Raw genomic sequence first — 13,899 nt, forward strand, 5'->3', positions numbered from 1 at the left:
ACATTGTGCAGCAGCCATGATATTAGTGTGTTGCTTTGAAGAAGCATATTGATGTCTAGTTACTAGAAATTGTTGACAGCAACATAATGCAGCATTTTTTCAACTCTCTCAGTACCATCTGATTGATACAGTTACTTTTGAAAAGTGCAGTGAAAAGTTATTCAGATATTTGCAAATGTTAGCATGTTACTATCATCTCTAAATATGGACAATTGATTGTATACAATTACAATTAGGACATTTGGAAAATAGTAATAGATCTTTTGAAAATACAATGAATTACAGCTTTTAAAAGGATTCATATTCACAACCTGATTAGTGCAGTCACCCAAGTTGCAAGAGTCGAGCAGACATTTAATTCATATTAGCACTCTCCCTGACGGACTGCCAACCAGCCTCCGCTTGAAGTAACTTTGAGACTATACTGGAAACTTACTGTAAGATACTTTAAAAAAGTCTGTCTTACCATTCTGTGATAAAGAAACTTTCACGCTTCCCCACAGTTGGAGAAACAAAAGGATAAAAGACAATCGCATTTTGACGAGCAGCTGTGCAGTGACAAACGTGACTCTAACTGAGGCTAACTCCGTTGTCGAACTCTGTCTCTCTCTTTCTGTGTGTTTGTCCCCAGTTGCAGTCTTATGGGAGTACCGAGGGTCATGGCATGGCCTGCCCCGTGGGATTGCACAAGGATGTATGAACTAGGGATTGACCATTTATCGGCCTGGCCGATATTATCGGCTGATATTCAGCATTTTGCCGATTATCGGTATCGGCATTTGTTTTAACCGATAACCGATAAAATGAATTAATATACAGACGTAGGCAAAGTTGTTGGTAACGTTCCGTTAAAGAGAGAAAAACCCACAATGGTCACTGAAATAACTTGAAACTGACAAAAGTAATAATAAATAAAAATTCACTGAAAATTAACTAATGAAAATCAGATATTGTTTTTGAATTATGGTTCAGCAGAATCATTTAAAAAAACAAACTAATGAAACTGGCCTAGACAAAAATGATGGTAACATTAACTTAATATTTAGTTGCACAACCTTTTGAGGCAATCACTGCAATCAAGTGATTTCTGTAACTCTCAATGAGACTTCTGCACCTGTCGACAGGTATGTTGGCCCACTCCTCGTGAGCAAACTGCTCCAGCTGTCTCAGGTTTGAAGGGTGCCTTCTCCAGACAGCATGTTTCAGCTCCTTCCACAGATGTTCGATAGGATTTAGATCCGGGCTCATAGAAGGCCACTTCAGAATAGTCCAATGGTTTGTTCTTAGCCATTCTTGGGTGTTTTTAGCTGTGTTTTGGGTCATTATCCTGTTTGAGGACCCATGACCTGCAACTGAGACCAAGCTTTCTGACACTGGGCAGCACATTTCGCTCCAGAATGCCTTGATAGTCTTGAGATTTCATTGCACCCTGCACAGATTCAAGACACCCTGTGCCAGATGCAACAAAGCAGCCCCATAACATAACCGAGCCTCCTCCATGTTTCACTGTAGGTACAGTGTTCTTTTCTTTGGATGCTTCATCTCTTCGTCTGTGAACATAGAGCTGATGTGACTTGCCAAAAAGCTCCAGTTTTGTCTCATCTGTCCAAAGGACATTCTCCCAGAAGCTTTGTGGCTTGTCAATATGCATTTTGGAAAATTCCAGTCTCGCTTTTTTATGATTTGGTGTCCTCCTCGGTTGTCTTCCATTAAGTCCACTTTGGCTCAAACAGTGACGGATGGTGCGATCTGACACTGATGTACCTTGACCTTGGAGTTCACCTCTAATCTCTTTGGAAGTTGTTCTGGGCTCTTTGGTTACCATTCGTATTATCCGTCTCTTCAATATGTCATCAATTTTCCTCTTGCGGCCACGTCCAGGGAGGTTGGCTACAGTCCCGTGGACCTTAAACTTCTGAATAATATGTGCAGCTGTAGTCACAGGAACGTCAAGCTGCTTGGAGATGGTCTTATAGCCTTTACCTTTAACATGAAGGTCTATAATGTTCTTTCTGATCTCCTGAGACAACTCTCTCCTTAGCTTTCTGTGGTCCATGTTCAGTGTGGTACACACCATGATACCAAACAGCACAGTGACTACTTTTCACCCTTTAAATAGGCAGACTGACTGATTACAAGTTTGAAGACACCTGTGATGCTAATTACAGGACACACCTTAGTTTAATATGTCCCTATGGTCAAATTATTTTACATCTTTTCTAGGGCTACCATCATTTTTGTCTAGGCCAGTTTCATCAGTTTGTTTTTTAAAATGATTCTGTTGATTTTCATTAGTTAATTTTCAGTAAATTTTTATTTATTATTACTTTTGTCAGTTTCAAGTTATTTCAGTGACCATTGTGGGTTTTTCTCTCTTTAACGGAACGTTACCAACAACTTTGCCTACGTCTGTATAAATGCGCTACTTTGGCTCTGATCAGCCTCCTCTATGTGTCAGCCTGCTGTCAGTGCTCTCCACTGTGCAGTTTAGCTCAATGTCCCGCCCACAGCACTATCTGATTGGTTACACGCCATGAGCAATAGCCAATCAACACTGAGGGTTACCGTGCCTCAAACGTGCAGACAAAAACAGACGGAGCTGCTCCGGTGAGCGGAGCTGTGTCTTCTCGGCAAGACGGGAGATTTTGTTGTGTAAGTTCCAATAAACATCCCAATCAGAACAGAAACACCACGATCTTATGATCTATTTATATGATTACAAGCATGTCCAGTTTACCAGTCACACAGTGGAACTGAAACGTATTTTAGCTGCTAATTTGCGAAGGTAACATTACTCGCCTGTATGAGTCGGTATTTTTACATGAACATTTACATGAACAACGTGAGATAATAAAGCGTCTTAGAGCTTAAATGCAATAGCGAAACGTCAATACGTTCATTTGTTGATCCATAATTTAGCCAGCTGACTAGCAAAACAATTGATCGTCTGGTCCTCTCAGTCTCAACCAGGACTAACGTTACTAACTAACGTTACTAACTAATGTTACTAACTAACGTTACTGAGTCTGTCCTGAAGCAGATCTGACTTTTGACAGTTGTGTTATAATATAAGTCATATGTAATGTGATAAATGATGAAAAGTTAGGGGCTTTATGAATAAATAGAAAGCAGTACCTGTCACTACTTGCTGTTAGAGAGGCCCAGTGTAATGTAATGTAATGGAACTGCATATAAGGACTGTGTTAATCCATACAGACACAGCATAGAGTTGAATAGTCACTTCTATTGCTATTGGACATATCCAGTTATAGTAATCATTGGTCATGAAGTATTCTAGTTTATGTGAGGAACAGAAGCCGTCTCACTGGAGAACAGGCTGAGCAACTCTGCTTTCTGCACCACAGTCTGCTGCTGCTGAATTGAGACTCAAACTTCAGCACAAATTTAAGTTTTGCTAGTTTTATTTATTTTTACACTTTATAAAACTTCATAGAGATATTGTTTATTTATTTATTAAAATGTTCAGTTAACTTTATAAGAAGCTGGGACCTCCTTGCCCTTTTTGTTTTAAGATAATATTGAAAAGTTCCCTTTTAATTAAACATATGCTTTAATGCATTTCACTGAAGTTTTGTGTTATTGCCATTTTTGACACCAAGATTTACATTTTTACTGCAAATGTATATCGGTTCAAAATATCGGTTATCAGTCTCCTTGATTACTAATAATCGGTATCGGTATCGGTCCTGAAAAAAACATATCGGTCGATCCCTAGTATGAACACAACATGACTTATGGGAACACACACAGCATGCACTGTTCACATAAGCAATACTGTAAAGACCCTTCATAATGTATTTCTTTGGTATCAAATTAATTCATAAAATGCTGCAAGGGAGTCTGCTTTTCAACCAGAAAATAAACTTTCTGATAACATAACATAAATAAACTTTTGGGATGGATGTCAGGACATATTTATCATAAATCACATCAAGTTTGACCTGACAGGATCAACAACAATGACAAAAATCAATAATATATCTAATACACAACAGTTTTAAGGCAAATATAAATTGTTTTGCTTGAACACAGCACATATACAAGACTGATTTATGATTATCTGCCGGCTTTGAATAAAAACAGAATTTAAAGCTGAGTGTTTGGTTTGTCTTCTCTGGGCTACTGTAGAAACATGGCGGCCGGCTCCGTGAAGAGGACCCGCTCCTTATGTAGATATAAACGGCTAAAATGAATATGATCTCATATTCAGAATCAGTGTTTTCCTTTAACCTGAGAGGTCAGCTATGTCGAAGAGACTTACTTTAAACTAAGAGGCCATGTGGAATGGAATAACATGGCATTCACAGCATCCTAGTATCATGTAGATCTGTGCTGTTCGGCCAGCAACCAAAATAATGAGTAGAATATCGTGAGTGCAATAAATAATGTTTAGATTATCATTTGTGCACTTGGATATAATGTCCACGTTCAGCCACAGGACAAAAAGGCAAACAATTAGAGAGAATCTCATTGTGATGGTTCTGGTGCTGTAGTCAGGAGTTACTCCCTAAACAGGGAATCAGAGACTTTGTCCCCTAATAATTATACAGATAAGAGTTTCTACACAGTGGAATTTCACAAACCCTCCTCCACCACCCAAGTATTCCCTGAAATGAATTTCTCTGAAAGGCATGTACAAATTTCCCCAGTTATGCGCCAATATGATCTTTACAAATAAACGTAATACTTAAACTTTACAATAAATTGCTGCTAAATGGAGCAGGTGAGATTGTTTTAACTGATGTTTCAACAGTGTCCTAAATTACCTCACCTTGTAAGCCAACATGAATAATAAGTTGGTCAGCACACACTGACTGACTGGCTGCTTGCCAATTGGTCAGAATGATGGTAACTAAGAATAAGTTAACTAAGTTGACCAATAGAAGAGGGTTTCTCTGTCCAGGAAAAAAGTATATATCCTGTGTGCTATCTCCATTCGGAGAAGCATTATCCTTTAACCTCTGGTTTCCTGTGTAAGTATTGATGTCTCCTAATTGCAATTTTATTCCTTGACTTCTACATCAGTGTTTTTTGTGTTTGTTCAGAGTGCTTCAAGAGTTACAGAACAATTCACTAATACACCAGTGTGTTGGTTAAGGGGCTAAATAAAAGTTAGGCAAAATTTTGGTGAGGAAAATTGGCATAGCCATTTTCAAAGGGGTCCCTTTGATAGGTAAATGAAAATTCAGGTCTAAGGGTACCCTCGAGTCCCCAGACATCACAGATTTGTCCACTTTACGATAATCACATGCAGTTTTTGCATGCAGTATAAATATGTCATTTTTGCCTATTCTAAAATGGTGTATTTGAATATTTCTGCATACTGGGGTCCATTTATTGCATAAATTGGGTATGACTGGAAAGCTGAGACTCTTGTGGATCCGATGAGTCCAATTTTATTCATATGTGATGATGTTAGTTCCCAAAATAGCCATTCCATTGTAGTGAGACCATTTTTTTTAAAAACTTGCTGTCACAGTATAAAATGGCCTGTGGTGACCTCTAGGATATTCACAGCCTCAATATACTTTACAACCACAAACTAAAGACCTAGGTCATTCAGAGGATGGATGGCTTTCAGACGATGTATGGCGTCAGAGGGCATTCAGAGCCAGTTCAATTAACTTGACACAATTAGGTCCCATCAACCAAATAACCTTAGAGGTAATTGTGAAATTTGAAATCCTCCTTCTGCTACCTTGATATTCTGCATACAACCTTTAAAACAAAAACAAACAAACAAACAGATATTCTGCAAATAGTCAACACTTCTTTACTCCCAGGCTCTTTCCCACAGGCCCCAAAAAGTGCAGTTATTTAGCCACTAAATCTAGACAACTCAATAATGAACAATAGGCTCATAACAAACCTCCCATTTTAAGTAAAATAATTGAAAAGGCAGTTTTTTAAACAGCTACACACTAATTTGGCCCTAAACAATTTATTTTTAATATTTTCCACACAGGATTTCGACCACACCACAGCACTGAGACTGCTCTTGTTAAGGTCTTGAATGACGTCCACTTAAACATTATAGTAATTTTAAAACCTAAACCTAACTAAGTGTTTTTGTTGCCATGAACTAAGCAAGTGTTTTTGTTTGAATTCACAACATTAACCATGTGTTTATTCCGACCACAAAGTGATGCTGAGGGGTCTGACAAAGCGTCAGTATGTGACGAGTTGGGATGTAGAACGTGTTGCACATACAGGACTTTCACCCAGGAGGGCCGTCGTTTGTGTCCCGCATGAAAACAAAAGTTTTATCTCAAACCATGATCTTTTTTCTAACCCTAACCAAGTAGTTTTTTGCTTAAACCTATCCATGATGTGTTACAACGTTAACCGCTACTGTTTCACAACGTTAACAGTGTGTTACAACTTTATCCACACGCAAACCTTCTGCATCAAGATACTACGCAAAAAGCTGCCCCCATCCGCCCAAACAGCTTAATATGACGAGTAGGGATAAGATGCCGTTGCCATTCTCAGGTGTCTTCTGTTCAACCTCTACATGCTACCACTAGCTCAGATCATGGAAAACAACAACATATCTTATCATAATTATGCAGATGACACAGATTTATATAACCATATCACCAGGGGACTATGGTCCCATACAAGCTTACGAGTAAGTGCATTGAACTTATTATTGGATGTGCCAAAATGTCTACAGTGAGAAAAAACTGAAAATACTGTATTTGGACCCCTAAAATTAACCATTAAAAGTCAGTGCTCGGCTTCAGTCGCGAACGTTAAAGACCACAAACCAAGCCAGAAATTTTGGTGTAGTCATGAACTCGGACCTCACACTCACTTCCTGTGTGTCAAATAATTTATCTTATATTGTTGGTTTATAAAGCACTGAATAGTTTAGGGACAAAATACATTTCTGATCTGCTCATACAATAAGATCCATGAGAGAAAGCCGAACACAGAGTTTCATTAAAATGTTCTACAGATGACAGCACTGAATTGGGGACAGATGATTGACGAAATGTTCTGCAGTACTTGTGTACCTCTTTCCTCTGGTTAATCATTTACATATTTGTCCATCCAGCTCATGTCACTTCCAGTTAACGAAAGCTTTTGCTGGCAGGAGGGCACGGTCATCACACCATCAAAACACCCACACAATCTCAATGTACCAGTAGATCTTCCCTTACACCTGATCTCAGGTTAATTACCATGGGCTGGATATGGGCGTTTTGTCATGGCTAAATTTAAATGCAATATTATTTTTCCTCATGATATCGCCACTTACTGTACAGGAGATAATGGACATCCTTTGCTGAAGTAAAAGTATCAATACAACAATGTAAAAAAACCCAACTTGATTACAAGTAAAGTCCTGCATCCAAAGCCCTACTTATGTAAAATCAACAAAATATACTGAAAGTATCACAAGAAAGAGTACTTGTACTTCAGTAAAAAAAAAAAATCCCCACCATATAATATATTATTATATATGATGTTATGCATCGAAAGGGCCAGGAGCCACAATCTTTAACAATGTGCTGTATTTTATAAGCTTATCATGTTTTAATATAAAATGTTGATCTGTAAAGTAACTAGTACCTAGCTGTCACCTAATTGTAGTGGAGTAAAAAGTATAACCTCCGAGATGTAGTGTAGAGAAGATGTAGTGGAAGTGTAAAGTTTTATAAAATGGAAATACTCAAGTAAAGTACAAGTACCTTCAAACAGTTAATGTACTTAGTTGATTTCCAACACTGTTATACTATGTTTATGGGCAGAATACTATGTATTTAGTACCTGGTATACTGAATACCTCATCCGTAATGTATTGAAATGTTTCATTAAGAGTACATTAGAAATACATTCTCAAAAACCATTGTGCTTAACAGAATTAGAGGCTTGACTAATAAATAGAGGGTAGTGTCTGATCTACTTAACCACATGCTTAAAGGGGAAATATGTAGATCATTTCTCTCATAATACATATTAAGAAGAAAGCAGACTGAGGGAGTTTTATTAATAATGTCCCAGTTGACAGTTCTGAAGTAGAAACAGAAGATCAGTTCATAACTGTACTTCATAAGTGGTCTAACATGTCTTGTTAATCATTTAAATGTTTGTGCAGACATCTCAGGTCCGTCACTTATAGTCAACTAAAACCATTAATGGCAAGTAGGCAGGTCCATCACACCATCAACACACCTCTGACGCATGCTCAATCTGCCGATAGGTCTCCTTTGTCCGGTACACTTGAAGTGGATTACATCATGATGGGCTGAATACAGCTAACCATCAGCTCTATATTTGAATTCAATACTACTCAATACTCTCTTAACTTCTAAGACCAATCATTATCAGGAAACTGGGCCCAGTTTTGTAATTTATTGTGCTGCATTAATATTTTGGATATTATATTTTTTCTCTTCCAGAGAAGAACAGTTTTTTTCATAAAAGCGGACTTGAATCTTCCTATCAACACAGAAAAAATCAAGATGGGACACACTGACTTTACTCTCATCATACATATAGAGGCAGAAAACAGACCAAGTGATAATACATGTTTTATTAAAGTGACCACAGACAGCACTGAAGTATAGACACTGGATTAGGACATACCTCTTCACTTTGGTTAATCATTGTTATGTTTGTCCAGCCAGCTCATGTTTATGACATCCAGTTAACTAAAAACCTTTACTGGCAAGTTGGCAGGAGCATCACACCATCAATACACATCTGACGCATGCCCACCGTGCCAACGTGTGTTCGTCCTCCTTTACATCTGAAGTAGATTACATCATGATGGGCTGAATACAGCTTATCAATAGTTCCATGAAGGAATTGAATATTATGTGTGATCATGGCTTCTCGATCCACAGTGCAGGGTTCTGCAAGAGATAATGGATGAACAGCATTTTATTAATAAGGAATGACTTTAGAGCATACTACATTACAATTATTGCTCTTTGATGAAAAATATATTTAGAGCGGGAAAACTGAACAGGTCTACCAAAATGTGCTCTTGTAACGCCTCTATATAAATAATATATGTTGATATTAATCAAGCACTTTTACGTAAGGAAAATCCTCACAGAAAGCAACATGAAAAATATAAAAGGGAATTGTAACTCACTGAGGCATCTCATCTGTCCAACCCATTCACCATTGAAGCAGGTTTTGTACTGCTCACCCTCCATGGTGTACAAATTCTGACAGGTGTATTCAACCCTTTCTCCATGTCCGTACTGGAATCGAAGCGTTTCTGTGGTGTCTCCATCTGCAAGGGGTGGTGGTTTCCCACAACCCAAAGGTGCTAAAAGGATGTAAAAAAACATAAAAATAAAAACAAATGAGTAATTTCCCAAAAAAGCTCCGTGTTTTTTTCTTCTTATAGAAGGCTGCCATATGTGCCAGTTTGTTAGGTACACCTAGCTAAAACTAATACAGTCTAATACAACAGCTCTGTAATAAATCAATAAATAATAATAAATAAAAAACACTCTTTGACAGAAAAGTTCCTAGAATCAAGACGTTTGCTGAGTCACTGCCTTTTACTAAAACTTTCCTCAAAAAGCCCAATTATCAATATCATTACAGGTTGACAACTGTAATGGGAGTGAGCGGTGTTTGATCAAAAAATGCTGTTTTGTCACTCTGGACATGATTTAAAAGATTCCACTTTATAATAAGTAGCATTTTTATGCTTTATTGCTACACATTGGCCAGAATTTGAAAACCCCCCCAAAAAAACAAAAACCTTGATATTGGCAAAGGGTGTTGCTTTAATTTGGTTTATTCATATTTTGACAAAGGCTATTTCTTTGCCTTCAAGTTTTTTCATGAATGCCCTTCCACGAAAAACAGTGCTGGGTAACTGAAATTTACGAGATTATCCTTAAATTCAAACTTCACATAACTGGGTCACATTATTGAGAGACAACTGACACTTTGTTTGGAAACTGTATGTTTATTCCTATGAATTGATTGGTTGGTTGCAATTCATTGGTTTTGGAAATTATTAACAATTCTGCACCAACACACTGCTTGGCACAACAATTTCACATCCTAAATGCTCCAAATGTCCCTAATAATAACTTTTGAAACCCCATGTATTTAGTCATTATAGGCCTGGTTTCCAGAATAAAAAAGTAAAAAGACCAAATAAAGCCTTTGTAATTTTCTCATCTTTTATTCAATATGGCAAAGCTTTATAATTTCAGATCTCTTTATTGCACAATGCTTGATTCAGTCATTCAATGTCCAACGATTGTATGTATGAGGATATGTATCAAGATGATACATCAGTATGAATAATGCACACGGCAAATGCTGCTTTGTTTCTCCAAAAAAACTAGAAAAGTTCTCTTTTTAATTAGCATTTTTATTGAGACTTAAATCATGCATCCAGTTCTATAAAAACAGTCTAGTGTTTGCAATAAAATGCTTTACTCTGAGCTTCCAAAGGACATGTGTCTTTGCTTGTATGATTCGGTTAAGGATAATGTTACCCAAGCACATTTTATTTGTTCATGTTTCGTTACTCATGTTATTTGGTGCATATTCGTCAACTTAAGACTGATTTTGTACACAGAGAAAGGACTGTGGATTTTGTTCCCTATCTTCTACAGTGTAGTTGCACTTCAAACGGATCACATTATGGCCTGCATGTAGAGGAGTGATTACAGTGACCCAGAACTCTTTCAACCCACATATGGTTTGTGAGTATCGTATCAAGATAGACTTGTGAAAGTCATTGAAGTCTGCTTTTACTTACACTACCCCTTACCTTCACATTCTTCTGATTTATTCCACTTAGTATTGAGACATGTTGCATTGCCTCCAACATCAGGTCTGATGCATTGATACTTTATAACATCCCCATCCTTATATCTTTCTTGGTCCGCGGTGAAGGTCATTGTCACATCTTCGAGCCTGTCACAGTATGCTGAAAATACAATAAATATATTGTTATCCAACCTTGTCTCCTAGAGATTAAGTAACATAGTACTAATTTGTTTGTTTTTTTAAATTGTGGTGTCAAACATTATCGTAATGTTGTTGTTTTTTCGAGTGAATAAAGCACTACTTGTACTACACAGGAGTTGTGGGGAGGTGGTTGAGGTGGATGGAGGGCGTAAAAAGCACTGCACTTTGACACCGGGGTTTGTATTAAACAAAGACCAAAATCTTCTTCTGACGTTAACAAAGAGCTGCAAGTGCCTTAACATGTCCATTAAAAGTTATCTTGATGTCTTGATGGCTGCTTCATGAGCAGCACACTTCATGTCTGTCTTCATGGGAGGGAGGGACAGAGCATAAAGTAGAATCTGTTCAACAATACACATCTTTAATCTGATTAAACTGGGTGATCAATCTCATAATGCATTTATTGATATTTACTATTTGTTGTACTTTTCTGTTCTTACCTGAACAGTTCTGAATCCCAGTCCAGCCACTTTGCCCACAGGTGATAGTGAAACGTCTTCCATCGTTGTTCTTGCATGCATATTGGGCGTTCTCATCGTACATGTAAGTTCCCTTTTCATGTCCGAGAATTTGTGCATTGTCGATGTGCATGTTTTTACACTGTCTCCCTGAAACAAATGAAACACAATGATGAAGTACTTCACACACCCTCCAGGTGTTCTGGTGAAATTTAAATCTTTTAAAACAAACAATTTCATATAAGAAGGCTTGTCCCCAAGGAAGCAAGGTACCTCCCCTCGTCTCGAATGAGCACATTATAGAACATTTAACAAAACTCTCACATTATAAACATGTATAAGCTTCAAGAATGAAAAAAGGAAAGCTATTTCTGCGAGACAAAAATAGATGGAAATGAGATATGGGGCTGCTGTCCCCACTACTCTTATCAAGTCGTCAAGGTTAATGAGTGCTAACTACTTGTGCATTTAAAACAGATTAATATAAGTTTTAAATTAAATTAAAAATCTGTTTAACATTCTGCAATATTAGAATGATAAAATAAGACACATCCTCAAGAAAACTGGTTAGAAAAAGAACAGGTGACAGATGCTTACAAACCACTAACCTCCACATTTTATACTTCGTTGCCCCAAAATCACAGATTATTTGTGGGTTTTACTCACAGTGATTCATTTCTAATCTGTTAAACAACAATTTCATTGAGGTGTAAGCATGGAAGATAACAAAAAGGATTTCCTTACTTCTACATCCTGAAGACCCAATCCAACCTGTTTCCCGACAGGTTAGAGTAAAACGGCCCTCATAACCAGCGTTGCAGACGTACTCGACCCCGGCATTGTACCTGTATTCCTGCTGATCAATTCCATCAATGTCTGCATTCTCGTAATATTGAGTCTTGCATGTTATCTCTGGAAAAAAAAACCCAAAACAAATTAAATACAGTTCAATACACCACAAACCACATTCTTTTTTTCACATCAGAGTTGGCACATCAACAAGTAAAATAATCAGATATTTCACCTCAAGTGGCAAAAATGTAAAAATTTCAAATTTGATGTATGTTATGTAAATATAAGACAAGCCAAGACAGTTGAGAAGCTAGATAAATATGGCACTTGATGTTGCTTCTTTTTTAATGTGATCAACGGTTATTTCTGTATTTATGTTGTGGGGTGAGAGGTGTATATGGAGGGTGAATGTGGCGTGGAGTACCAGGCAATGTTATATGCATTATTTGCAGATATTTTTTGTTTGTTTTTCGGTCTACAGGGCAGCATTACTTGATTTTCTAAGAAAAAAGGCCAATATTGCAAAGAGCACCATAAACTGGGACCAGGGCAGATTAATAGTACGATTAAGTGACTTTTCGTTACTAATTTAATTCAAGAGTATAGAGGCTCTTACTTCCTGGGACGTTTGGTGGAAAACAGCCATTCCAGTAAAACATTACCGATCCTAACTGGACCAAAAGCTCCTTTTTTGTTTTAGCAAATATAGATGCAAAATTAACAGTAATCACTTAAATAGAAGGTTAACTTTACAATACCTTGACAAAGTGGATCTGGTTTCCATCCATCTCTGGAGCATGTGGCCCGGTTGGCACCACCTGTCCTCTTGTAGCCTGTCTTACACCAATATCTTTTAGTCTCACCCAATGTTATTCGGTCCCTTGAACGGATATCCCAGGAATGCACAGATTGAGGTCTTTCATTGCTGCACCTAACCTCTAGAATAAGAGAAAGACTTGTGTATAAGTATGATAAGATTGATAATCATTATCATCACAGGTTAATGAACCATACAAACACAGTAAAGCCCATGTAGTTTTATACCTGAGCATACTGGTTCGATAGTCCACTCTCCGTCCGCTTTGCATGTAGTTACTGCTGAGGTGTCCTGTTGGTTAACGATCCAGAGCTTCTCTCCACAAATTACTCTCACTGTGTCACCAGGTGAAAATACACTGCTGGAAGTACGTTCATACCTGGTTCCTTCCAGTGGCGGCTGTGTCAGTCTACATGTTATTGCTGCATTTGTTGGGAAATTAAGCACATTATCTGTCAGCACCAATTTTCACTAGTCAGTGTGATATAACTAATAAATTGCATTAATCAGTATATACTTACATTCACACAAAGGTGTGGGGCTCCACTCTGCTCTTAGTCCTCGTTTTGTGCATATTGAAAGTCTGGCTTCAACGCGTTTATATCCATGATTACAGCTAAAGTGCAGGACATCATGTTCGTGGTACTCTTGGATATCTCCAGGTACATCACCATTTTCAATCATGGGTACTGTACATTTGATCGCTGTTGAAAAAGAAAAGCACACAAGCATGAATAAAACGTTTTACATATTCAAGGTAAATGAACTGTAACCACTGATTGACCTGATTTGAGAGTAAAATGATGTGCCTATTTTAAACATTCAGAGGTAATAACTATGAATTACAAC

At 37.6% G+C, this 13,899-nt stretch overlaps 2 protein-coding genes across 3 annotated transcripts in view; both read right to left on the reverse strand.

Moving 5' to 3' along the window:
• Positions 1-13,899, reverse strand: part of LOC141767619 (complement factor H-like) — a 33,804-nt gene that overhangs the window by 17,463 nt on the left and 2,442 nt on the right. For both annotated transcript variants that reach the window (XM_074635103.1, XM_074635105.1), the window contains exons 2-4: positions 13,572-13,754; positions 13,278-13,472; positions 10,784-10,942 (exon numbers count right to left, since the gene is read on the reverse strand). In XM_074635103.1, the coding sequence (XP_074491204.1) occupies positions 10,784-10,942; positions 13,278-13,472; positions 13,572-13,754 (537 nt within the window). The remainder of the gene's footprint in view (positions 1-10,783; positions 10,943-13,277; positions 13,473-13,571; positions 13,755-13,899) is intronic.
• On the reverse strand, positions 8,549-9,359 carry LOC141767624 (complement factor H-related protein 2-like). The gene is made up of 2 exons (XM_074635114.1): positions 9,131-9,359; positions 8,549-8,885 (listed from the first exon to the last, which is right to left on the reverse strand). Exons 1-2 carry the CDS (start codon positions 9,330-9,332, stop codon positions 8,692-8,694), a joined length of 396 nt encoding a protein of 131 aa, XP_074491215.1. The 5' UTR covers positions 9,333-9,359; the 3' UTR covers positions 8,549-8,691.

This window comes from Sebastes fasciatus, chromosome 5 (genome assembly GCF_043250625.1).
Source record: "Sebastes fasciatus isolate fSebFas1 chromosome 5, fSebFas1.pri, whole genome shotgun sequence".
Classification (NCBI taxonomy): domain Eukaryota; kingdom Metazoa; phylum Chordata; class Actinopteri; order Perciformes; family Sebastidae; genus Sebastes; species Sebastes fasciatus.

Bases quoted from the DNA above. Each gene is read 5' to 3' on its own strand.
- LOC141767624 (XM_074635114.1), bottom strand. From the start codon at position 9,332: ATGTTTTTTTACATCCTTTTAGCACCTTTGGGTTGTGGGAAACCACCA. The intron at 8,886-9,130 runs GTGAGTTACAAT...TATCTCTTGCAG, and splicing joins TGGACAGATGAGATGCCTCA to AACCCTGCACTGTGGATCGA.